The following is a 27979-nucleotide window of genomic DNA, read 5'->3' as shown; positions in this document are numbered from 1 at the left end:
TATTTTTTATTACTCAGGAATTAAAAACAATATTTAACACCGCCGCAAATAACTTTGTTTTAATCTACATTTGTATACACATCTGCTAACTGCTTAACTGCTCTTGTTTTCCTGAACCTTTATCATGTTTATTACTTTATTTTAATTAATACTAATCGCGTTAAAATTTTGAGACATGCATGTACGTCTCGCTTCACTTTACTGTTCTATCAAGTCCACAAATTCATCAGGATTGTCCATTAATTATATACATACAAATCAAATCCAGTATAAAATACCTCAATGACGTTTCGTGCTGTAACACAGCACTTTCTCAAATTGAATGCCACATAAAACGCTCAGAAACCATCTAGTTCACCCAAAGATAAACGGGACGTCAAAACTACAGCAGATTGTGTTTATGAAATTCCTTGCTTAGGTTGCCCAAAATCTAACATCGGTGAAACTTCAGACTCTTTGGTACGAGAATGAAAGAGCACAAATCTGAATCAGACGCAGCTTCGGAAAACCCTACTCCAGGGCACAAAGAAAAACATCTGTAGAAAGCGCCTAGGAAATCCGCTCTTACGGACCATGTCGCTGAAGACAATCACGTGATCGGTTGGGTCGAAGCCAAGATAAAAGACATTGAAACCAACAGAAAAATTAGACATATAAAGGAATCAATTTGGATACGAAAGAGGGGGCAGGTATAGTGATTGTGGAAACTACTTCCTTCCGCACATCCATGAGCAGCTACTAACAGCGCCACCTACGTCAGCTACCAACAGGAAGCAACAGACGTCTAAGGTCAAAGCTGGTCATTCAATTTGAGAAAGTGCTGTGTTTTCGTCATTGAGGTATGCAACATCACCTATTTTACACTGGATTTGTTTTAGAACTATGTAAATAATTATACTCTTTAAACTACCCTGCTGTCCAACATCAACTTGAGTGTACCAGCAGTTTTCAGCTTTCGTGGCATTTTGAACTGATTATAAGATGCCGTTGAATTAACGATGATGTAATCTTGCAGCGCCTTGAATGTGCCTGATTTGACGAGGTAAACAAGAGGTGGTAAAATTGTCCCAGCATTTCGATAGCCTCTGTAGTAGTTGTTGCGTTCCTGTAGAGCCTCGTCAAACTGCAATGAAAAAAGGGTGTTTTTTTTATTAATAAGTCATGAACTTGAAATTAATATTTCCACAATTGTGTACAAAATCTCTCACATATTTTTATTTTTTATCACCGTCGTCATTCCACCGAGCTAAGTTATTACCAATCATGCATTACTAACTGTGTCGCGATTCTTATTTTTCTCACAAGATTTGATTGCTGTCTGCGAGGGGAAGCTTTGGTGTCAACATACGACATATACTACTTGTACTATATAGTATTTCGATACCATGATTTATAACAAAAATCTACCAAGCAATCCTATCTATCAACATCTTTGTTTACTGGCTTCTCATCGACCCCCGATCTCAAACTTTCCCTACTACTCAAAAGAACACATCAACATTCTCATGATTGTCGTCGAATCATCATCATCATCATCATCATCATCATCATCATCATCTATCATCATCATCATCATCATCATCATCATCATCATCATCATCTATCATCATCATCATCATCATCATCATCTATCATCATCGCAACCACCACTAGCATACCTGTTGTTGGTGTTTGTCATCCAATGCGATGTTGCCTTTTCCTTCACCCTCCAATTCGACAAAAATGAGGTAAAATTGAGACCCCTCGTCGTATTCAACTAGACCTATGGCTGAATAAAAACAATCAATAAATTAAACTGAAAATGAACATCAGGGGAACAGATTTCACATCGGATCATGTAAGCTGGTTTTCGAGAAGGGGGAAGAACGAGAGATTAGATTAGATACGAAACATCATTGAGAAATGCAAGGAGCGCAATTAATTCCAAACTACGTTTCATCAACTACTTCAAAGCGTTCGATGGTGATGATCGGTCAAATTTATTCAGGAGTACCGTAGACGGCTGTGCATGTAGAGGTAAACCTGCCCCAAGAAGGGCGTTCAAATGGACATATGGCATAAAGGCAGGGATAGAAATATGCCGGCTGACTATATTATAGTATAAGTTTACCAAATATCAATAATAATAATAATATACTCAACCTTCACTCATTCCAGAAAGAAGTGTGTTTTCAGCAGATGTCCAGTTCGCAATCTTTGTTTCTGCTATATTGTTCACCATGTGCTGAACAGCTTCATCCACAGATAACTCCGTCACCTTCTCAGCTCGTAAGTTCAGTAACTGTCCAGATCTATTTTATTAGAGAAACAAAGATCGGTCTTTAAATAATCTACACCCGGGATCTACACGTCCTTGGTAAAAATACATCCAACACAGACACTAAAGGGTACGCAATTCCCTGGACGTGAATGGGATCATATTTCCGCTAGCGAGTTATTTTTTCTTCTATCTGTTTTTGTCTCTCCTAATTCTTCTTGTAATTGTAAGCTACATGCCTAGGCTGGCTATTTTGAAAGAAATGTCAATTGCGATGTTTTTTTATACATTTAAAATTTAATATAATCAGCTCAAAACGCAAACGAAGTGAAGCTAAAACATATTTTGACACATTTTTGGGCGTGTGCTCCGGCTCCTTATTCTATTATCCTCAATAATTGGAAGCATGTAAAGTGTACTCATGGTGTGATAGTGCTCTTTTCTGGTTTTCCCAAAGCTATTAGTTAAGCATGTTTCGGAGCGAAACAAGTGTCTAAGCAAACGCAAGTAACCAAAAAGGACTCACCTATACATGAACTTGATGACGGGCAGGTTGTAGTAAAAATCCACAACTTTGACGACGTCACCAAACCGATACCTATAAAATCCACACAATGGACTAACGAACATCTCATAGGTCTCGCCTTTCTTTACCTCGTCCAGAAGCAATGTCTTTGGGTCAGCTTCATTGCTGAAAGTGTTGATATCAGTGATCAAAAAGAAAGGGAAGAAAGTTGAAGAAACTTATGGTTAAAAAATCTAAGTATAAAAACACATAAATAGGGTAAAAGCATTAATGTAGCGAGTAAAAGCGAGTAAGACAGTGAAGAATAAACGCACAGCTAGAATATCACAGTAAAAAGGCTACAGATATTATGTGTCATGATTTTTCTATTTATTTTATGCTTACATGTTTTCTTCTGGTATGAACTCATAAATACACAGATTGGGTAGCAATGCATATTTGTCTTCATCACACCATAGATTTACACCATAGTCTCCTTCAGTACTGGCATACATAGGAGAGACGATTGGTACACCTTGATTTAAAAAAAAATAGGGTCAGTCCTCAGTTTAAACTAATTTATCAAATGTTTTTGTTTAATATTATTATCAAAAATTCTCGTTTTCATATCTGTACTGACAATGAAAATAGCATTCTTACGTATTGTTTCGTTTGAGGAAATTAAACCAAATTTCTTGTGTGTAAAATTCAGTCAAAAAGGAACTAGTCCGCAGAATAGGTTGCTCCTAAAAGCTAGGCTGTCCGGACTGAAAGTATCCTGTCCATTTATTTTATGTGTAACTTCGGGCGCTGTCTTCTGTTTTAGCTATCAGTGGACAAGATTTTCAAGATGGGCCAAGCTGACCCGCTACAAATGACTTTTAGTGTGTGCGCGAAGCGCGCAAAAATTGCAAATGTAATGAAATAGGCCTAAATTGTGGACAAAAAGGACAAACGGGAAGATAACATTTGGTCAATTTTGTCATAGTATGTGCCCCCCCAGACCCTGTGCCCCTCTCATGGTCGATGCCCCCCATATGATAACTCACGCTACGCCACTGATGTATACAGCAAACAATATGACACGTAATGCCCATTTCTAGAAATTGAAGCGGCAAACGTTGCAGTTACTAAGTGACATAATGGGAACATAATTATTTAACCAGTTTTCGCTTTTAAATATTTTCTTACCTTTTGCGTATTTCTCTTGCAGTTTTTGAGTAAAGTCAGCCGTATTAATTCCAAAGATATACTTCAGATGAGGCCATACCCGTCGCATGATGCCGTTAAATCCTTTCTCAAATTCCCTTCTCAGTTCCTCGGCCCTTTCTGGTTCTGGTAATAGCGCCTTTTCACAAGCTTCTCTTACTTCTGTAGATATCTTCAAATCTTTGTCAACAGTTCCAGTCTTAATATCATGAACAAATTGTTCCCAGTGATTTTCGACATTTGACATGGCTTTGTGGATTTGAGAACTAAATGGACCAATCCATCGTCCGATGTCAGGATCACGAAGACCAAACAGCAGAGTGAGATAATGGGCTTCGTGTTCAGTGCTGATATTCGTTGCTTCCCATGGAACACTTAAAACCTGCTTAAAAATAAATTTCATATCGTCTGTGAACAGATGCAGTGGGCCGACAACATCACCGCCAGGAGTTTTAGTGGGTCTGGGATTCACGTACAACATAAGATCTTTTTGTAACGGACTGGGATTACCGTATTTTCTTCCACTAGCAGCCTGCCAAAGAGCTTGACATGCGGTGGCTTGACTAGAATACCGAGACTTAGGTAGTGGTAAGAGTTTCCCTTTACCAGTTGTTCCAGAAGTGATTCCAAATCGCATTAGCGTTTCGCAGATCAACACGTTCTTCTCACCATCGGCCATTCGTTGTATATATTCCTCATAATGATCGTATGAAGTGAGCGGATGATAATTTCGAAGATCTTCAAGGGATTTAATATTGCTAAACATGTGGCGCTTTCCGTAAACGGTATTGGCATCTCCCTTCATTCTGCTTTTCAGGAAATCTTCTTGGGCTCGTCTAGGATCCTTAGCACGTGCATCAAATTTGCGCAACACAATTCCACTAAAGAGCATTAGCATTTGATTAAAGATATACAACAGCAAAATACTGGGCAACGTGTGATATTTGCTGGCTCGTACGGAAGAAATGTGGAAACATACCGCAGCCAAGAATAAAGTTGTTACCATAGATGAGACTGAAATGAAGAAAGAAAACCAGAAACTTACATGAGCTTGATCATATGACAAAAATTGAAAATTTAATCGGAGACTAACAGTACGCATTATGTATGAAAATAAGTCTCAGGATTCCAATGCAAGAATTGTTTGAATTATTTCTGGTTCGAAAATTAATTTTTAGACCCGCTTTTTGGACCAGTTTTTTATTTGGTCATATGGGATCATGTTTTATTTCCGGGTCAAATTCACCAGTTGATTTACAACTGTGTGACACCCTTCAAATTGGCTCAAATTTAGTGTATGGTGTAATTAAAAGTGAAAAGGTTATAATTTAGTTTACAAGTTTTAGCCCTATCGGAGTCGGTTTGCTGTTACCGCCCGCCAGTTTTCGGAGAGTTCGTCCGGTTGTCATTTGCAGTTCGTGTTGTGGCGGACTAAGGGCGCATATCAACTTATAATATAAAAACAGGGAAATCTGTTCCAACTGACCAGCAGGGAGCAAAAGGAAGGATACACTAGCAAATGACATACAATAAAACTGACCCCTGAAACTGAAACAATGGGGGAATAACACAAAAGGTATAAACAAAGTTAAAAGCCCGACGTTTCGAAAAGACAAAGCTTTTCTTTTTCAAGGAATACAATTAGAGGCCTGCTCTTATACAGTACAGTGGAGACCAGCAATAATCCCATAAAAAGATAGGGATAAAAATATGCATTGATTGAAACATTGATCAAGAAAATAAAAGAATCTACAGAACAGTGGCAGTTTGGGCGGGCTAGCGGACAGCCAATGTGAAAAACATGAAAACCATAACAACAACCACAGTATAGAGAGCCAAATGAGAAAAAAGACTGGGAAAAGGCACTTGGCAAAGCAGGTCACATATTTATATTAAAATCCACAATATAGCGGGTAGGAGTGTGGTGTAACAAATGAATTTGCAATATCTTTATTGTCTCCATTGGTGCATAATTATTTATTTGAACACGAAGTAGAGAAATTGTATTCAGTAGCCGTCTGTAATATACATTCTGCACGTAACCGACCGATCCCGAAAAACACAGGAGTTTGCATGGTCAGTTAGTTTATCATGTTTATCTAAGAAGATAATTCATGTGTATACAAAATGACCGTTACTTACTACAGTGAGCACGGTAAGCAAACAATATAATCAATAGAGTGTAACTAGGGGTCTGCCTATTTTCTTTGGAATAGGGGGGTCATGAATATACTGGAGTCATACAATTTTTATGCCCAAAATAGGGGGTGTCCTAATGCATACACCAAAACTAGCTTGGCGTTATAAAATTATTAAGGGCTGGTGAGGGCTACGCGGCCGGGCTACGCGAGCATTCTTTTAACTTTTAACAATACAATCTGTAAGTTACATAATGCAATTTTTTGCGCACGCATTCTTTACACTTACGAAATGTTTGCATGTTGCGCGCCCTTTCATAATGTTCACTTACAATCTAGGTTTTTGCGCGCTTCATGCCTTAGTTCCAACAATGGATTGAGTCTGTGTCGACAGAAGGGGGGGGGCGCATAAAACTTTTCAGGCCGAGATAGAGGGGGTCATAAAAGTTTTAGCTCGCGATAGGGTCATACAAAATTGGCTCCGGTCACCGACATATTCATGACCCCTCCAGAAAAAAAAATGACATCCCCATTACTGTTGTCCTCCCCCCGGTGTTGTTCACCATGATGTTGTTTCACACTGTATGTAAGCTTAACCTATGTTTCATTTACGAATAATTTATCAATAAGTGATGATGAGTATGTAGTACCCTAATACAACATAAATCGCGCGGTGTTTCTTGATGCAATGATGCAACAGGTATACAAAATATTAATAAATCGTCGGTCGTAACATATAGTTGCGCGGATGACGTATGTGAAGGCATGTGTTTAAGAGTCTATATGTAGGACAAAAAAGGACAAAACTATATTTTCTAGAATTTCAGAGAATACTTTAAATATTGGCCGGTTATTTAGGCATTAACTAGGCAATGTCCTATTACCTATAACATACACTATAACACCAAAGTGCGAATATTTCCAAACATCTACATTAGCTAAAAATTTAGGACATGTTACAAAACTATATTTTCTAGAATTTCAGAGAATATTTTTATACACTATTTGTAGAGGTCACGCGTCAATGGTGAGAGCACTGTGTATTGTGTATAGGAAAACGGACAGTAACTGCATTTTGCAATATATATTTACTCCCGGTATTTACTCCCGGTATTTACTTACCTCTAAAAATCGCCCAACTTGTTCTAACGAGGAAGTGACTAGTTTCACGAGTATGTGTATCATCCTCGTATGTCAATGTTCTGAGAACCAAACCTGAGAATAATGCCAAAAACACAAAACCTGTCGCCAGAAAATAAGACTGAAGTTTTGTCCGTGCCATTTGAAATCAATGCCGGGCTCAACAATGCTCAACTACATGTATTTCGAGTTATTAATTGTGCTTTATACTGTTACTATGGTCCGACTTGACCGGAACTTCCTGAACTTAGGGCCGCACCATTTGATACCAGGGGGCATAGTTGTAGGGCGCACAACACCAAATCTCTGCACGTGGTGGAATTGTATATAGATGGCCAAAGGTCTCTTTCTAATTGGTATTTATTATGACCATATCTATGCAGGTATATATGACTGGTAGACACGGGGCCCATTGTTGTTGATAAGGCTGATAAGGAAGTATAATGAGATGAGACACTGACAAATAAGTAGATTCAGAATGTTATCGCCATTACGATTTAGAGCTGGGGTGCACATCATATATTTTAGGTGGGTATGTTCCCCCGGAATTTAATACAGGTGGTAGGTAGAAGCTGTAAAGTAAAAAGGGGTCTCTTGGAACAGTTTTTTCTTGGCTTTATATGGGTGAACATCACCTGAAAAAGAAACAGAAATGTGAGGAATGAGCAATTTAGAACTGAAATTATCAAAATCAAGGGTCTTTCGGAGCTGGAAAATCCAAAAAGGGGGCTCTATATTTCAGGGGGAACATAGATATAATATGTGTTAAGGCTACATGCTCTTTTTGGTTGAAATTTTTGGCGAGAAATAATCCCGCCAAAACATTAAAGTAATCTTTTCCCACAACTAAATATCATAGTCAGGAAATTAATGATGCATCTGGTAGCTTAGATCATAACTTTCATATAATTTAGTTGCAATTATCCCAGAAAATTCTTGATTTGTTTTTACAGAGTCTTGAATTGACGAGGTTTATAATCAAAAAACGTCACTCGGTGTATTTTTTGAAATTCGAGGCCATAACTCTTCTCAAATTAGCCTCAAATCATAATTTATTATATACACGTGTAGCAAACACCAATGGGAATAATTGGACGTTGTTTGCGGAGCCTAAATTTGATTTGATTTTATTTCACAATATTTCTAGCGTGAGAATTTTGACCTGTCAATCCCTTTTCGGATTTCGCATCCGAATTCATTAAAATATGATATTTTGAATAAATAATGAGTACGCTTACCTTTCTGCAACACTTCCCGGTACCATTGCGCATCTGGTGACAGCCAACATTTTGGCTGAAAACAGTCCCTTCCTATCATTTTTGAACAAAATATACCTCGAAATTACGTACATGACACGTATATATTGGCACAGCGAGGAAATGAAGAGAGCTATTTACGGTGGGGTAGGCTATTGGAAGCTATTATGGTACCAGGCATGTCAAGCAGATGCATACATAAGGGCGGTATATTCAAATGCTATTGTCTGGATCATTGAGTATCGATCGCGCAAGTAGGCTTATACACGTAGGGTGTGTTGTCATAAATTACAATTTTTGACATAAATTACAAGGACGTCTTGCATGACCCAGCGTTTTTATTATATTTATTAGAAAATTAATCGTCGTTTATTACGATCGAGTCCTAAGAGTCATACCAGTTCAATTCATTAAAATTAATTTGTATTAAATGAAAAACAAACAGACAAGTAGAGTCCAATATCTTACTATGACTGTATTCCTACCAAAATCTGCTTTTCAATACACTAGAAACGTGTTGATATGTATATCTTTGAAAATCGTCAGACATTAACCACAGGTACCGCCGTGGCACAGTGGCATCGTTCACTGTTCAGCATCCATAGGCAGTAGTTCCAAACCCTGGTGTAAATTTTAGTATTTTTTATTCTTTCACGAATACGCTGTGCCGTTTTTCAAACACGCCCCTGAATGAAATTCATGGGCAAGTACCCTTAAGTACTCCTCTCCCCGGACCCCGGATTTAGAGAGCGAGTGTGGGTGGATTTTTCCGGCTGGATGGGGAGCAATGGGTGGGCAAAATGAAATCGGGGGAACAAACATCGATTGAATGTGTAAATGTTGGCATTTTTGGCCAAAAAAAAGGGAACAGGTGATGCATGCTCCTACCCCATCACTGCCCCTGTATTGTATTAGACAAAGTACGTAGGCCTATATGGTGGTATGGTGTTCTTAAAAAATGCCATGTAAGGGACGCACCATTTGATTTCCACACTTTTGACGTAAAAACAATTTCCCCCACTATTATGAGCAACAAAAAAAAAAGACAAAAACAAAACAAAACAGAACAAAACAAAAAAAGCATTCCCCACTATCACTAAAATAACAAAATGCATAATGAAATTAAAACATAACAACTGGGCATTACCTAGTGAAAACAATCTCGACACCTCCGGCAAAAAAAGTGTATTCCAGTAGGATTTTTCCATTCTTTGGGATCTTTAAAAAAATCGACCTACCGACCTAAATCAATTTTGAGCTGAAAGAGAAAACAGATCTTTTTGGCCTTGTGATAGGTATGTTTGTTCTTGGCCAAAATATATATAAAACATCTTTATCCAACCGTAAAACCTACCAAATTTTGATATCATTTCTGACATTGAAAGAAAATTTCCTTTCAGAAACATTTGTCACTTTTTAATGGGGGTTGAATTTTGAAAACGTGGGACAAATTGAGCATTTCTCGCATCTTCAAAAACTCTCCATCTGAGGAAGCATTGGGCTATTACAATTGAAACCCACACTACCCCTGTGGAAGATTTAGCTAAAGTCTTCTACAGAGGGAGTATGAGAGTTTGAAATACTCACTCCAGCTGTAGCAGATATAGGTAAAGCCATAATACAAGAGAAGTATGGGTTTCAAAATGATTAACCCCGACCAATTACATTTGAAAAACATACTCCCCTTGTGGAAGATATTTCTGAAATCTTCCACATGGGTAGTGTGGATTTGAACTGGAATAGCCCATTTAGCGTAATCAATCAACCAGTACGGTGCTACTTGAAGTCAACACCAGGCAACATAAAATTCAACTGCACCCATTTTTACGTCCGAGATCATATTTTCAAAACATTCTTATTAAATGAGCCCTGGGTTTCTGCAATTTTTAGCTGAAAGATGTGGTTATCATAATGTAGACACTGAATGATAGTGAAAAACACATTTTAAAATGTCACTAGATTCGTTGGGACCCACTATTTAAGGGACTTCTTGTATATTGCACTTTTCCTTCTTGTTGGTGTTGCAGATGACAAGTTTATATCTATTCTTTACATACACTGTACATAGTAACGAGTCGGAATGACTCGAGGCCAAATACCCTTTTCCCAGTTCTCGCACGAATGCATAACAACGTTAACAACACACTGTATGATTAAGGGGGTACTACACCCCTCAATAAATTTGTGTCTATTTTTGCATTTTTCTCAAAACTAATAACACAGTGGTAACAAAAGTTATGTATATTATAGGGGCAAGGAATCCAGTTACTACACTGGAATTTCAGTGACCTATGATAAGCGGTTTGTCATTTATGATAAGAAAAGAGGTACCACCAGAATGTACCTCGTTTCCTATCATATATACCGAACCGCTTGTCTTGAGTCACTGAAATTTCAGTGTAGTAATTGGATTCCTTGCCCCAATAATATACATAACTTTTGTTACCAGTGTGTTATTTTTTTTTGAGAAAAATGCAAAAATAGTCACAAATTTACCACAGGGGTGTAGTACCCCCTTAAGTTAACAAAATCTAAATCTTTATGAAAAGTATGATACGATTGATAATGATCCTGCACATAAACATAAGCGCATACCACTTTATAAATCAAACTACTAATTGCTACTTATCCGGCAGTCTTCTTCTTGTTGATTAAAAAGTTCTGTTGCACTCAATGTCCCGGGTGACTGATGCATACCCTGCGAAAGATTACTGTTCAATGAAGTCCACGGTATACTTGAATTTATAAAAAATTTATCTGCTGCGCACAGATGACAATTAGTGCTGCTTTCAACAATCACTCTTTCTACAGAATAGGCTTTTTGGGGGGCGCCCGCCTTAAGCGGGCGCCAACCTTATAGGCATGACTTTGTGAAAAGCTTCTAATTTCACTCTTGCTAAAATTATGCCCACAATTTGCTTGGATTTGATTTTATTATTGTTTTCTGATATGCAGGGGATAAAATCTTGTGCGTATATTCTTTGTTTAAAATACAAAATTAATGGACTTATAATAAAAAATCCTTTAAAAAAGGAATGGGCGCCCAATGTGAGCTTTGGACGTGATATTGTGAATTCCATGGCATGGTGTTTAGATTTGATATTATAATGATTTTTTCTAGGGAAGAGTAGAAGATGATCAAATGCAAATGTGTTTGATTGGGGAAGGTGTATCACAGGACCGTTTTGGATGAAATAAATTGAATTGGAATGAAGCTGTCGTGTCAATTTGCGATTATGTGGGGTGGGGGAGTTCTGTTTTTGGGGCATATTGTAGTGATGGTATTGCTTTGGATATTGAATATTGTTGAATTTCGTTATGCATGGGGGTATATGATGGATAGTATAGAAGACGCAAGTAAGTAAGCTCCCCTGGCAAAATATTGGGGGGTTATCCCCATCCTGGATCTACGCCTATGTTGACCAAAAGAAAAGTTTTTAGGAATGTATAACGTCTGTGATACATATACATCATCTACTTGCTAATACACTGAAAATCTAATAGAGATGAAGGATAAAAAACAATTACAGAACATTCATTCTTCATAAAAGTAGCTATGGGTATACAATGTTTACAAGATAAGAACGTTAATGTTTTGTACATGAACGTAACGTCTTTGATACATAGTTGTTAACACACTGAAAATCTGACTAGAGATTTACAATTTGATGATATCCAAAAGAATACTTAGCATTGAAGAATTTAAAAAAGTTACAGAACTTTCATTTGTTAACATACACGTAGCAACAAATTGAAAATACAAACGTAACGTTTTGTTCATAAACGTAACATCCTCGACACATCTATGATCCGCATAATTTGTTGATTAATGTCATATACAGTCACAAAAGATTTATGGTCTGATCATTTTATCATTTTAAGGGGGACCCGATATTGCATTTGGAAGAACCAGTCTTTTCAATAACTATCAAAACTGCTGGGTACCAAACTTTTTGATACAGCTTGTACATGTTGTATAGTAATTTCAATTACACCATGCAGATAGATAAGACCTTGGTAAGATAAGCATGTTAATTGTTATGTCACTATCACTCTCTTGATCTTGATAAGATGCCTACTCATACACTGTACCCTGCTGCCTGCTTATTAAACAGGGACAACTATACAACATACATGTGTACATTCATTGAATGACTTTGAAACTTTGGGTACAAAAACTCATACTCTGCAAGTTAGGTCAACTTTTGCACTATGATTGTTTATTTGAGGTTATTGGACTATGCCATTGAGATTAGGCTATTGTGGTCTATAGTGTTGGTCACCGTCTATCGGGTTCTAAGAGGCGGTAAACTGGTTTAAGTTAAGCCCGTACAAAGGTCACGGGTTATTTGGTGTTTTAATTAATTTTGTATTTTAAACAAAGAATATACGCACAAGATTTTATCCCATGCATATCAGAAAACAATAATAAAATCAAATCCAAGCAAATTGTGGTTTTATTTCTGAGCTGGGCATAATTTTAGCAAAACAATTGCGAAGTAAATCTAGCAAGACCGAAATTAGAAGCATTTTGCAAAGTGAAGCCTAATAATGGGGCCGCCGCCGTAGCGGGCGCCCCAAAAACACCAAATAAATCGTGACCTTTGTACCGGGCTTAACCAGTTTACCGCCTCTTAGAACCCGATACACGGTGACCAACACTATGGACCACAATAGCCTAATCTCAATGGCATAGTCCAATAACCTCAATAAACAATCATAGTGCCAAATTTGACCTAACTTGCAGAGTATGAGTTTTTGTACCCAAAGTTTCAAAGTCATTCAATGAATGTACAAATGTATATTGTATAGTTGTCCTTGGTACAGTGTATGAATAGGCATCTTATGAAGATCAAGATAGTGATGTTGACATAAAAATTAACATGCTTATCTTACCAAGGTCTTATCTATCTGCATGGTGTAATTGAAAATTATTGTTTTAAGGATGAAACAACTGGCAAGTTCTTTTGCATGGAAATTAGAACAAATTACTATACAAGCTGTATCAAAAAGTTTGGTACCCAGCAGTTTTGATAGATATTGAAAAGCCTGGTTCTTCCAATTGCAATATCGGGTCCCCCTTAAAATGATAAAATGATCAGACCATAAATCTTTTGTGACTGTTTATGGCATTAATCAACAAATTATGCGGATCCTAGATGTGTCGAGGATGTTACGTTTATGAACAAAACGTTACGTTTGTATTTTCAACATTGTTAATCATTGCTACGTGTATGTTAACAAATGAAAGTTCTGTAAATTCTTCAATGCTAAGTATTCTTTTGGATATCATCAAATTGTAAATCTCTAGTCAGATTTTCAGTGTGTTAACAACTATGTATCAAAGACGTTACGTTCATGTACAAAACATTAACGTTCTTATCTTGTAAACATTGTATACCCATAGCTACTTTTATGAAGAATGAATGTTCTGTAATTGTTGTTTTTTATCCTTCATCTCTATTAGATTTTCAGTGTATTAGCAAGTAGAAGCAATATCATCACTACAATATACCCCCAAAACAGAACCCCCACCCCACATAATCGCAAATTGACACGACAGCTTCATTCCAATTCAATTTATTTCATCCAAAACGGTCCTGTGATACACCTTCCCCAATCAAACACATTTGCATTTGATCATCTTCTACTCTTCCCTGAGTAGATCATTATAATATCAAATCTAAACACCATGCCATGAAATTCACCATATCACGTCCAAACTGACATTGGGCGCCCCATTCCTTTTTTAAAGGAATTTTTATTCTGCACTAGTCCACTTTATTGACAGCTGTGTTGTTCCAGCAAGCTTACAATTATTTTTTTATTATATTTGCTATTTATAGCTTCAGCAGCAAAAAGATTGCACTTCGCGCGTGAGCAATGGTCAGCTTACAAATTGAATATTTTTATTCGATCAAATTATAATAAGAATATTTCATTTGGTGAAATATGAATATGAGTCCATATTTCACCACATGAAAATAATCATACCATTGTACTCATAAACATTCAATATTAATAATGTTACGCTGAACCATGACTTCACCTACAATCGCGTTCATTTCCCCTGAGAAACAAATGTTTCTCGTGTCACATTCATTGGTTACTGAAAACCAATCAGAGACTCCGTTAGTAAATTACTAGCCGTGCATGAATATTGTATATATAATTGCACGGGCGCGCACTCCGCGTAGTACTCGCGGTGCTTTCGGACGCATTCATTTTTCTTGCGAGTGGACGCATTTATATTTGCTTGCCTTTTCCAACATTTTTGGTAACAATTTTGAAATAAAAATAGCAAAAATCACGAGATTTTTTTCTCGTGTAAGAAATATGTTCATAAATGCGTATCACTTGTACTGAGATGTTGATGCGTCTAATGCACTCCCCCCCCCCCTTTCGGGGCTCGTGCATTAGACACATCAACATCTCAGTACGCGTGCATTATTTTGTACAATCTCACTCCCAACAACATGAACAAGTGATACGCATTTATTAACCTATAATTAAACTACTCTGCTATCCAACATCAAGTTAAGTGTGCCAACAGTTTTCAGTTTTCGTGGCATTTTGTACTGATTATAAGATGTCGTTGTATTAGCGACGATGTACTCTTGTAGTGCCTTGAATGTGCCTGGTTTGACAAGGTAAACACGAGGTGGGGAAATTGTCCCAGCATTTCGATAACCTCTGTAGTAGTTGTTGCTTTCCTGTAGAGCCTCGTCAAACTGCAAAGAAGAAATGTGTGATCAACAAACATGCACATAACTATTCTCTCATATATATTTTTTCAACGTCATCGTCATGATCGTCCATTCATTCATCCCAATATTTTAAATTTATATCTATTTAAAAGACACATCGATTTTTCTTCAACTTGAACAATGTTGAAAGTGATTTACAAAGATCATAATTCTACTACTTTTCCATTTCGGCACCTGGATTTAAGAATCGACCGAGCAATTATTTGAGAAGCAAACAATACTTTCTAGTAAAGTGTTCCTCCTATTGTCGGTATCACAAACCCTCTCCTCCTCGTCCCCCTCCCCCCCCCACACACACACCATCAGAACTCTTTAACTATTCCTACTAGTAACAACATGAACACTCATCAACATTGTCATCCACAATAACATCGTCATAATTTATTCATCATCATCGTCATCACCACCACCATCATCATCATCCATCGTCATCATCCTCATCCTCCCCTTCTTCCTCCTCCTCCTCCTCATCATCAACACCAACAACAATAACATACCTGTTGCTGGTGTTCGTCATCCAGTACGATGTTTCCATTTCTCGTATCCTCCAATTCGACAAAAATTAGGTAGAATTGAGACCCCTCATCGTACTCAACTTTGACTGATTAAAAACAATAAACACATTAAAGTGAAAAGCAACTAAAAGAAGACTCATGATGGGCTAAACATCTGGCAGAGATCAAGCTACGCTTTCATAGTAGGGGCAACAGTATTCTCCATAACCGGGCACCAAGCAATATGACCAAGAATTATAACTAACGAGACGATGCATTTGAAATGTGCTGTTATAGGCGACTTCTGATTGCAAGTCAGAGAGACGGCATCAGGAGCTTTCTATCAGGGTATTAAAAGAAAGCTTCAGTACTTTTGGTCATATCATGATGAAGGCGATCAGCATTGAAAAGCAAGTACGGTATTCGATCAAACTCAAAAGCAATCAAAATCATCACGCATGTCGGTGAATTTTACTGACTACAGGGTGTCCCATCAAGAAAGCATAATCTGGTGAATGCGCCCTTGAATGCGGCGATAAAATGTGTTTTTACGTGTTTTATATGTGAAAGCTCTGGTTTTCTGCAAATTATACTTTACAAGATTGCAAACACTGAATGATTGATGACAACACATTTTGAAATATCACCAACTTTGCTGGAACCCGCTTTTTATGTTAACCTTTTGTAAACCAACTTGTAAAATTTCATGTAAACAAATCCAATTGATTATTTGGTAAAATGATGTTAAACATACCTAACAAAGGTCTTTTCGTGCTACATCGTAGCACTTTCTCAAATCGACTGACCAATTATCCCAGTTCTCCTGGTCTGCTTCCTGTCGGAGCTTGACGTTGGTGGCGCTGTTTTAGGTGGTTTTAGGAGTTGGTCATAGATGTGCGGCAGGAATTGGACCCTCTTTTCCGTATCCAAATCGCTTCTTTTATGTGTCTTCTATTTCTATTTTCCTCTCTGTCCTTTATGCTTGTGTCATCCCAATAATTTATTGATCACATGATTGTCCTCCGCTACATGATCAGTAAGAGCGGATTTGTTGACCTCTCTGGTGACCGAGGCCTTCCTCTGAGCTCTGGTATAAGCCTTAGTTGGGGTTTTTCTGCTTCGGTTTTGTGTTCTTTTAGCCGCGTACCTAGCACTCTAGAGGTTTCACCAATGTAGGTTTTTGCGACAAGGGATTTCGTAAACGCATTCGGCTGTTTGTAATGAATCGCGTTTGTCTTTTGGGTGGACCAGAATGTTTATTAATGTCTGGTGTGGCTTAAATGATGTTTGAATACCATGCTTATTGAATACCCTCCTGGCACGCTGCGAAAGACCCTCTTTGTAGGGGATGACGACCATACCTCTGGTGACCGACTGTGACGGTTCCTTTTTTTGGGGTTTCTTTTTGAAACCCATTCTGGGTACCCACATAGTTTGAGGGCTTCCTTGATTTTGCTTTCTCCCATTCGCTTGTCTTCCTCCTCCTCTGTAATGACTTTATCCTTTCTATCCATAAGGGTTCGAATGACGCTGAGTTTAATGGAGCCATCAGGTTTCTTGACAATGAGGGTGTCAAGGAAGGCGAATTTGATGTTACCGGTTTTGTCTATCTGATTAATGTGTGAGGTGAGCTGTTCCGCTGATACTTTCTTGACAATTTCAAACTCCGACAGGAAGCAGACGAGGACTGGGAGAATTGGTCAGTCGATTTGAGAAAGTGCTACGATGTAGCACGAATCGTCATTGTTAAGTATGTTTAACATCATTTTACCAAATAATCAATTGGATTTGTTTACATGAAATTTTACAAATGATATCTATTGACAATCCTGATGAACTTGTTTACGAGACCCCTTGTCTATATTATAGTAAAATTATGCCAAATATCACGAATATATACTCAACCTTCACTCATTCCAGAAAGAAGTGTGTTTTCAGCAGATGTCCAGTTCGCAATCTTTGCTTCTGTCATATTCTTCACCATGTGCCGAACAGCTTCACCAACTGACAACTCCGTCACCTTCTCAGCTCTTAAGTTCAGCAGCTGTCCGGATCTATTTTTTAACGAAACGGAGATTGGACTTTACATTCGTACACATTATCAATCATTATGGTATTTTCTTAGATCTGTATTATAGCTTTGTGGGTATTTCTGTTTAATCAGGGATATACATCCCTGGTTTAATTAGGCCTCAGTCAAATCAGTATACCAGCTTGCCTCCGGCTCCTTGGTGACAATAATTATTACGCCCAACACCAACTAAGGGGGATAGGTAATTGGTTCCGGATGGGCGTGAAAGAAGCCATTCACATCAGGACAAGCAAAAGCGATTTGAGCAAGGATCTGGGCCACAGACTTTCCGGAGCTTAAAACTCCTTACTGCGTCAGAGCACGTCACGTGACTCACGTCACGGTTCAACAGTCTCTGACCAGTAACTGGCATATTTTACCAGTCCATCTACCGAGTGAACAAGGAATAGTGCTACATTCCGAAAACTCTCAGGTGAGCTAATTTCCGCTTTGAGTATAAACAGTTTAATTTTCTTCAACAGGATAGGTAATTGCCTCGACGAGTTCGCATGTCGTGTATTCCGCCGGCCGGTGAGTTCTCTTTCACTTGCTACGTAATTCGCTTATAATCCCACTTAGGCAATATGGCTAGTGGGTTTTCTGAAGTGCGGCAGTGACACCAATGTTTTTTGCGTAAGCGTGCCGACAAACATGCGTCCCTACCAACCGGGTGAACCAAAGTGAAGACCTGAGCGCAAGAAGACCGTATGTCCACTTGGCCCCTCAACATAATTTATATACACTAAAGTTGCGTATAGTTTCGTATAGTTTGGTAATGTTTTATACATGTTCAGGGTCCAAACCAAATTTTTCACAACCTTTCATGATGTTTTCACCCTGGAACGTGTATTAAACATTATAAAACCCTAAGAAACTATACGTAACTTTAGCGTATACATGTTGAGGGGCCAAGTGAACTTACGGCAATGAGGTAGAAAGGATAGAGTGCCCTGCTCGCCGAATCTGTGAAGCCGGTTTGGGTCCCGGTTTGGGTGCTGTATTTTTACACAAAGTTGAACAAATCATGTATTAAAACGCATTAAATTTCCCAGTATACCATTGTTTTTATCAAAAAATTGCTGAATTATAAAGGCAAGCACGCCTGAATCTGGTATATCACCAGTGTTGCCACTCTAAACAACTCTACCACTTTTCGAAATTTCGCCTTCAGTCGCCGTTCCTGTAGAGCCCTCATGGCAACGGGCGAATGAACTAGATTTAGGAGCGTGCTTGCCTTTATTATTCAGCAATATTTTGATAAAAAAATGGTACACAGTAAAGTTGAATATGCTAAAACAAGTAATTTATTTAATTTTATTAATCCATACATGCTAGAGTAAATTGAGTTCCCATTTTAGTTGCATTTGATGCTAATTTTGTTAGGTCCCTTCATTTCATAATGGCTTATTCAGTGTGTGATTGTCAATGAAACGGCAACGTACCAGCTCGAGCTCAGCGATCTATGTTTTTCTACGTTATTGACTTACGGTCTTCTTGCGCTCAGGTCTTCAAGTATAGACGGGACTTTTTTGTAAAGAAATGTCAATATCGATGTTTTGCTTTATACCAAAATAAATTATAAATTAGCATGATGTTTTTTGTAAAAGTAACCCGCTCCGCAAACGATATCTTGGGCGTGGCCTCTTGTTCTTTATTGCATTACCTTCAATAATTGAATCAACGCGGGCCTTTCAATATAGCCCATTAGGTAGTATGAACACTAATGAACCTAATTAATACAAAGTGTAATTTGCGCGGATAGCGTAAAGTATAAAGGACTTACCTGTACATGAACTTGACGACGGGTAGGTTGTAGTAAAAATCCACAACTTTAATGACGTCACCAAACCGATACCTATAAAATCCACACAAGGTACTAACGAACATTTCATACGTCTCGCCTTTCTTTACCTCGTCAAGAAACAGCGTCTTTGGGTCAGCTTCATTGCTGAATGTATTGATATTCGTGATCAAAACAGAGAGGGAAGAAACAGCAGTCAAAATTAATGGGTAAATTTTCACGGGAAAATTTTCTGGACACGTGACACCCAAGAGGGCAGACATATTAGCATTATGGAAAGTGACCCCGAGCACAGCGGGTGGTCTACTAATGTATTTGAATAAGAGTAATTCCTCCATGCACAATAAGTTACTTGTTGCACGTTAATAATAATAATATGGTGAGAGTTTCCGTAGATAAGGGACCGGTCACAAACACTTGTTAGGGTGAGCCTGATGCAAAAAGGGGGGCCCTGAAAATTTTTGACCCTCCTAAGGGGGGGCCCTGAAAAAAATGACCTCAAATTTTGAGTTTATATGCTTTTCTATGGGGTTGACCCATGATGTCAAAAAGGGGGGCGGGCTGACATTTTTGAGGTCTGTAAAGGGGGACCCGAAAAATTTTCGCGATGAAATTTGTTTGCATCAGGCCCCCCTAACAAGTGTTTGTGAAATATATTTTTGATATTGCGTTTTGATGATATTGTGACGAAATTAAGATTGTATAATATTCAATAAATTAATTGTGCACGAATTTCTATTGAAATTGCGGCCAAGAATACTATTCCAATTCAAAATGATTTAAAGACTTAAATAGCGATGTCACCGCCAGGGATCAGGGATCAGGCTTGAGGTTACACTCACATTGATCGCTCATTTCAAATTATAAATTTTGGTTTTTCTTTTGTTCAGAAACCAAAAATCAAGGGATTAAAAATTGGAGCAGTTCTGATCTGCAATCATAACACTGTTGTGCTGGGAGGACACAGTGTAGAGTATATAACCATAAGTATATATAATGGCCTATTGTGCTAACATTTTCATGATCGAATTCAAAACAAAGGGTACAGACAAAGATATGAATAATGACATCACTCAAGAGCTTAGGCAGGATAATAGAAACCACGTGACCAAAACCAAAACTAAAACTCAATATTTGATACGCATTGGTCACGTGTCCAGATAATTTTCCCCGAGAAAATTTACCTATTAATGGTATGGTTAAAAATGGTAAAGAAATTGTATCGAGTAAAACTTAATTTTCGTGACAAATTAACAAACTTAAGTAAGATTGTTTCAAAGATTTGTCTTAAAAGATGCTTTTTTGATTCATGTATTTTTTTCGTGTTATACTTACATGTTTTCTTCTGGTATGAACTCGTATATACAACAGTCGGGTAGCAAGGCATATTTGTCTTCATCACACCATAGATTTATACCATAGTCTCCTTCAGTACTGGTATACATAGGCGAGATGATTGGTAAACCTTGATTTTAAACAAAAATGGGTCATAGATTCATTTCATCAGAATGAAAAACATTTAAAGACGTTTTGGAGTAGCAATGAAAGCAGAATAACTGACGTAATTTTAACCAAAAAATTAATAATTGTGATCCATCAAAAAAACAAATCTTTTATCAATTTTGAATTTAGCCCATGTACATCAAAAACGGTGCAAAAACCCTTTCATTCTCTTTCTTTTTTTAAAGTTTTTACTATTACTATGAACCATTGTTGCTGCTGTTTCAGATACAATGTTTCAAACACTCCAAAGAAAGAATGTGGCCATACATTGTTCTGTTGCTACAATGATCATGTTATTCGCCGTAGAAGTGATCATGTAATCCGTGATGTACCATAGCATGCAATAGGTTAGAACAATATTTGAATATATCGGACAGCACTAGCACGTCGCACATGTATAAGATTAGTATCTTTAAAAAGATTGATTTGATTTACCATTGGGCCAGATGGGCTCGTACCCAGGAACCCCAAATTATCATGTGCATCTTCATGTTAAGCTCGAAAACACTGGGGGAATAGGATATTGCAAAATATTGCACTGGCTCTTTAAGTAAAATTCACCTTTATTCCGGGCTAAAATAGTCTTTTTCAAATGTACTACTAGTCAAATCGGAACAAAATATGCTCGTCTGCCTCTAAACTTTTTGCTTCCGCCGCCACTGTCGCTCTTATGTAGTCTGTATGCGTTCCTCGCAGCAGTAATTTAGACATTGATTTTTATTACATATTTAAAGGTAATGGTGATAAGTATATAAATCACACACCTTTGCGCTAAATATTAACGCTTATTTATTTCTTTATTTGTTTGGCAAAATAGCCAGGCGAAACACAATACTGAACAATACTGAAATTTAAGGGTAGCCCAACATCAAACATACTAAAACATCAGATGATACCTCATTGCACTGGAAAAAGAAGGGTCCTTGCACTTCCCCGTCAAAATTTAAATTTGAACTTTGAGGAGCACAATCAAACTATGCAAGGTTTGTCTTATCCAATGCACAAACCCGCGTTGATTTGTACAGATTTTATCTCAACGAACAGTACTTGTGCAAGTAAACCTATAAATTTGTGAAACATGTTATAAACCATTTACCATGAAAAGTAAGTGAATGTGCGGATTTAAAGTTACTGACATAATCTTGTTGACATAATAATGCGAACATCGCCAGTTCAGTTTCGCTTTTTAAAATTTCTTACCCTTTGCGTATTTCTCTTTCAGCTTTTGAGTGAAGTCACCTGTATTGATTCCAAAGATGTACTTCAGATGAGGCCACACCCGTTGCATGATGCCATCAAATCCTTTCTCAAATTCCCTTCTCAGTTCCTCGGCCCTTTCTGGTTCTGGACATAGCGTCTTCTCGCATGCTTCCCTTACTTCAGTAGATATTTTCAAATCTTTGTCAATAGTTCCTGTTTTGATATCATGAACAAGTTGTTCCCACCAATGATTTTCAACCCGTGACATGGCCTTATGGATCTGAGAACTAAATGGGCCCATCCATCTTCCAAGATCAGTTTCGCGGAGACCAAACAGCAGAGTGAGGTAATGGGCTTCGTGTTCTGTGCTGATACTCATTACTTCCCAGGGCACAACTGCCATCAGAGATACAAGAAATTTCATATCGTCCGAATACAGAAGCATTGGACCGATAACATCGCCTCCAGGAGATTTAGTGGGTTTGGGATTCACATATAAGATAATATCCCTCTGCAACGGACTAGGATTACCAAATTTCTTTCCACTACCAATCTGCCCAAGAATTTGAAGTGACGGGCCATGACTGTAATATCGAGACTTAGCCATTGGTATGAGTTTTCCTTTACCAGTTGTTCCAGAAGTGATTCCAAATCGGAACAGCTTTTCGCCGATCAAGACGTTATCCTCACCGTTGGCCATTCGTTGTATATATTCTTCATAATGATCGTATGACGTGAGTGGGTGACTATTTCGTAAATCTTCAAGGGATTTAATGTTGTTGAAATTATGATGCTTTCCATACACGGTGTTTTCATCTCGCTTCATTCTGCTTTTCAGGAAGTCTTCTTGTGCTCGTCTAGGATCCTTAGCACGTGCATCGAATTTGCGCAACGTAATTCCACGAAAGGGGAGCGTCATTTGATTAAAGATATACATCAGTAACATACTGGATAAAGTGTGATATTTGCTGGCTCGTACGGAAGAAATGTGGAAACACACCGCAGCCAAGAATAAAGTTGTTATCAAAGACATGACTGAAATGAAAAGAAGAAAAGAAAAAAAAACATGAGTGTGGGCATAATGCAGTAATATTCGCGGGGGGTGGGGTTCTTCGAAAGTTTTGTTTGAACTTTTGTTTTGGATGTGTCACGCATACAATTTCGGATGCTGGCTTTCTCTATCCATACCTACTTTTTGCTGTTTTTGCGGCGACCCATCAGCGCTTTTAAAGCACTTTTACACAAATATTTCACCCAATTGAGCTCAATGGGTGCTACTGAAAATCCACCCATCGATATACCTAAATCGCTTAAAAGTACCTCAAAATGGTGGCGCATCCCCTCCGCCACCACCACCAATACGCGAGACCTAGTCTCGATATGCATTATTCGAACCTAATATCTATTCATATTTTCAGCTCTTCTCCAGAGTACCTCTGTTACTCAGTTATTTGGAGCGTCGTGCTAGTATTACGAAGGTCGCCGGTTCGAAGCCGACAAGATGCACTGTTTTTGTTTTTAAGTTTTTTGTTATTTTTCCTTAGCAATTTGCAAAATTGCTAAGGTCTGTTTCTGTCAAGTTCTTTCTTTCTTTCTTTCTGTCAATCTTATAATGAGCCACCGTAGCCATATGCTTTGAGCCATGTTGACCATAGTTGGTCATTAGGACCATTGGGTGGGGGGCCAAATGAAACATGGTCAACTTCAGGTCAAAGGTCATCCACTTCCGGTCAATGGCCAAAAACGTGATTTCACTAAAAATGCTACTTCTTCCATAACTTATACAGCACGATGATGGCACTTGGGTACATGCATCAGCTATACCCAGTGTCTAAAAGTTATTGTCCAGAATTGGGGTCAAAGGTCATTAAGGGGATACTTCCGGTATATGACCAAATACCCTAAAATGTTGCTGCTGTCGTAAATATATATGGTACAACAATGTTACTTGGTCATCAGGACCAATAGCTGGTGGCACAAATGTCACGTGACCAACTCAAGGTCAAAGGTTATGGAAAGGTCATTATGGTCGAAAATGTTATTTCCTGTTATTTTTACTAAAACTGCTACTCCTTACACGAATTACACAGCAAGATGATGTCACTTGACACATGCATTAGCCTTGAGGTCAAAGGTCATACAAAGGTCATTATGGCTGATGTGATTTTCTGTTCTGTTACTAAAAATGCTAAGTCATTCCACAAATTATAATATAGCATGATAACATTACACATTGTATTCATCCATTGGGGTCAAAGGTTATTGGGGTCAAAGGTCATGCAGATATTACTTCCGGTATGTAGAAAAATACCTTAGGAAGTCGCACTCTAATAGCGCATGACCAAAGTTGCACAGAAATATTTACATGAATATTGAATAATTTTGGTTAACAAAATGATTTCACAACTATGGAAAATAATTATGTAATAGGCCTATAATTAATAATTATAAGGCCAAATAAAAAAATAAACATGTTTCATGTACCCTCCCGCTTCCTTTTTTGAGGTTTCTTCAATTATACATTTATTCAGTTATAACTTTTCAAAAAATATATCTATGAAGCAGAAATATTTCTTTAGACTTGCTTATATACAAGAAACACTTTGGAAGGTTTTATGAAAATGAGAGGAGCCGGCCTATATCCTCAGAACAAAAATAAAAAGAGGCCTCCTCCTTTTTCCAGGCATTATTGTGTATGCTAAAACAGCTGAAATTATGGGTATTCACACCGATTTTGCCATGAAAATATAAAATAAAAAGCCCCCTCTTCCTCCTTTTTTACAAAAACCCGGACTTGAAACATGTTTTTTATTTTACTTGGTCTAATTATATGATACTACAAACTTCTGTTGTAGTTATACATGTATATTCCAATGAATTACACCAAACTGCTGGACCTTTTGAACTCACATATGCTATAGGTGAGCTAACAAATTAACCGTGCTCCCATTGTCCCTATGGTCAATTTCAAATTACAGTGCATTTCAAAAAAGAGCTCTCAGTAAAATCAGCATATTATACTACTGCTGGTTGTTTATGCCTTAATACATCGATGCATGCTAGATAGCTAGCTGGGCTAATTAGCCATAGGCCTAGTTAATTAGCTATTGCTAAGGTCGCGTATATGTGTATGCGCAATTAGCTCTAGTTTTGTTTGTTTTTGTTTTTTGTTTTGTTTGTTTGTTTGTTGTTGTTTTTGTGGGGTTTTTTTTAACGTTCATGTGCACTGGCTGCTCTAGTTAGATATGAAAGTTGGAACAAATTATATACACCTGATTCGTGAACTATTTTTTGTTTACAGAATGGTCAACTGCAGATCCGTCGGATAACACTTTTTCAATGGGAAATGAACTTTGCTGCTTGGATGATGGCACGACGAGGTTAGCATTTATTCCGTATTGAAATGCGTGTTCCGACGGATCTGCACTCGACCAGCCTCTTATGTTGGAGGTGTTCATGTTTGTAACAACAATATCAACATCCAAGGAGAGCGTGGCGCAATGGTTAGGTACTTGCCTTTAGTGCATGAGGGTCCCGGGTTCAATTCCCGGCGGTGGCGATTTGCTGGGATATTGACTTGGAAAAAAAGTCTGAAATTAATTGGCAACATCTGTAGATTAAATTCAGACTTCCGCTCTCCCATGGTTCATTTAGAATTGGGTAAATGAATCATGAAAGTACCCCGTCCTTCGGAGGGGACGTTAAGCCGTCGGTCCCGTGTGCAGAGAGCCATTACTGTAGATGTATCGCAGCCAGTTTCGAAAAGAGTATAGGGTGTTAACCCCTGACTGTTCCCAAAACGTCCCGGTATTCAAATGGACCCCAATGGAAATAAGCTTCAATAGAGGCTATCCAGGGTTATCAAAAACCCAAAACAAATCAAAGCATGCGGGCGCTATTTACTATTCGCTGCACTCTAAACTAGTGACACGGTACTAAATTAAGACTGCACCGGGAATTACGCAACACTATTTCCTGGTTCTGTAACAGCGACTGCCAGTCACTTGTATAGCCACACAAACAGAATCCCCCAATACATATCTATAACTAGGAGACTGTGAAGATCAATTCAGTGAGAATGATGTTAAATTGATCATGTTGAGCGTCTGAGCGATGATGTCTTTGTTATGTACATTTTGTTTGCGAGTCTGTTTAACACACAAGGGTCAAATCGAGGACCATTTACTCTCTGTTCAAAAAAATCATAAATAACATTAAAATACTTCCTACGTATACGACCAATATCTTAATATTCAAGGAGGAAAGCTCGAGGGAAAGCCATAAAATTTATTTTGACATTTGAGCCTCAAGAACGATACTTCGTCTTATATTCTCAGTCTCAATGATTAATTTCTGAATACTGATATCATTTGATGTAAAATTTTAAGCACTATTTAACTTTGACCTATCAGGTTTAAACTTGTACTCTCGAATTGCCCAGGAGTAGCAATTTAATAATAGGCATACACCCCTTCAAATATCACATGGAACATAGGTCAATATTCAGGCCCGGGAATCAGGCCGGGGAATCAGGTTATAAGCTTACCTTTAAAAATCGCCCAACTTGTTCTAACGAAGAAGTGACTAGTTTCACGAGTATGTGTATCATCCTCATATGTCAATGTTCTGAGAACCAAACCTGAGAATAATGCCAAAATACAAAGCCCGTCGCCAGAAAATAAGACTGAAGTTTTGTCCGCGCCATTTTAAATTTTCAACGCTCAACTGCTTGATATAGGTTTACATGTAACCCTTTTCCAGGGTCTATGGCGCACCTCAGATTTTCCAATGTGGTCTATCCAGTATCTGTGGGCGCACAACACTATATACTGGTGTAATCCTAGCCCGAAATCGTAGGTTGTCAAAGGTTGACGATTAAATAAGCTTGTTTAATATATAAATAATCGACATGATAAGAACAGTGCAGAGCACACGTACATACTCGTGAGACGGCTTCGTGAGACAGCACATAATTCACGGTTTTCATTTCACAACCCCGGGTTCACAACGCAAACTTTCCGTGGTTTGCGAGAGAATGGCCTTGTAGAATTGAGCTATTCCAGAAAATAAGTATGTATAAAACATCAAGGAATTGTCTGAAATGAGCCCCTTAAAGTTAAGATTTTCGATTTTGAACTTTTTGCTGGATATTTTCGTGTTAAGATATTTTGAAAGTCTAGATTTCCAACAATCATTATTTCATTATAGTTTTATAGACCATTCTGTCACATTCACTTCCTGGGGAATTCCCATAATTATGTCATTTCCACTTTACAATCTTGGGGATTTACACAATTGTGCAACACAATGAACTTTCTGGAATAGTGGGGATTTTCCAAGATAATTAATAACTCTGATTGAGTTGACTTGTAATCATAAATCTAAGCAGAAAGAAATATACATACAAAATATCAGAAAAGACTTGATTATGTACAGCTCAACTTACCGTACTTTTCCTAACCAGACAGTCCATGCCAAAATTGTTACTACACCTTTACATTTCATCGAATCTCTTTTTGATGTCTGTCATTTTGAACATCACACTTGAAAGATGTACGCTATGTAGAAACTTTATTTTGCAATTTCATAATTTGCATATTATTAGCATATTTACAAGAAAAACATGAAAATCAATAAA

At 37.9% G+C, this 27979-nt stretch overlaps 2 protein-coding genes across 2 annotated transcripts; both read right to left on the bottom strand.

Moving 5' to 3' along the window:
• Positions 1–678: 678 nt before the first annotated feature.
• On the bottom strand, positions 679–7402 carry LOC140148290 (uncharacterized). The gene is made up of 7 exons (XM_072170186.1): positions 7232–7402; positions 3954–4985; positions 3168–3297; positions 2784–2948; positions 2143–2291; positions 1659–1768; positions 679–1123 (listed from the first exon to the last, which is right to left on the bottom strand). Exons 1-7 carry the CDS (start codon positions 7389–7391, stop codon positions 902–904), a joined length of 1968 nt encoding a protein of 655 aa, XP_072026287.1. The 5' UTR covers positions 7392–7402; the 3' UTR covers positions 679–901.
• A 6667-nt stretch (positions 7403–14069) lies between these two features.
• LOC140148291 (uncharacterized) lies at positions 14070–27169 on the bottom strand. Its single transcript, XM_072170187.1, has 7 exons — positions 26888–27169; positions 22342–23376; positions 20974–21103; positions 19621–19785; positions 17672–17820; positions 15770–15873; positions 14070–15236 (listed from the first exon to the last, which is right to left on the bottom strand). The coding sequence occupies exons 2-7, from the start codon at positions 23372–23374 to the stop codon at positions 15015–15017; spliced, it is 1803 nt and encodes a 600-aa protein (XP_072026288.1). The 5' UTR covers positions 23375–23376; positions 26888–27169; the 3' UTR covers positions 14070–15014.
• Between the last annotated feature and the right edge of the window lie 810 nt (positions 27170–27979).

The sequence above is a fragment of the Amphiura filiformis genome, chromosome 3, assembly GCF_039555335.1.
Source record: "Amphiura filiformis chromosome 3, Afil_fr2py, whole genome shotgun sequence".
Taxonomy (NCBI): domain Eukaryota; kingdom Metazoa; phylum Echinodermata; class Ophiuroidea; order Amphilepidida; family Amphiuridae; genus Amphiura; species Amphiura filiformis.
This window is presented reverse-complemented; position numbering and strand designations above follow the sequence as displayed.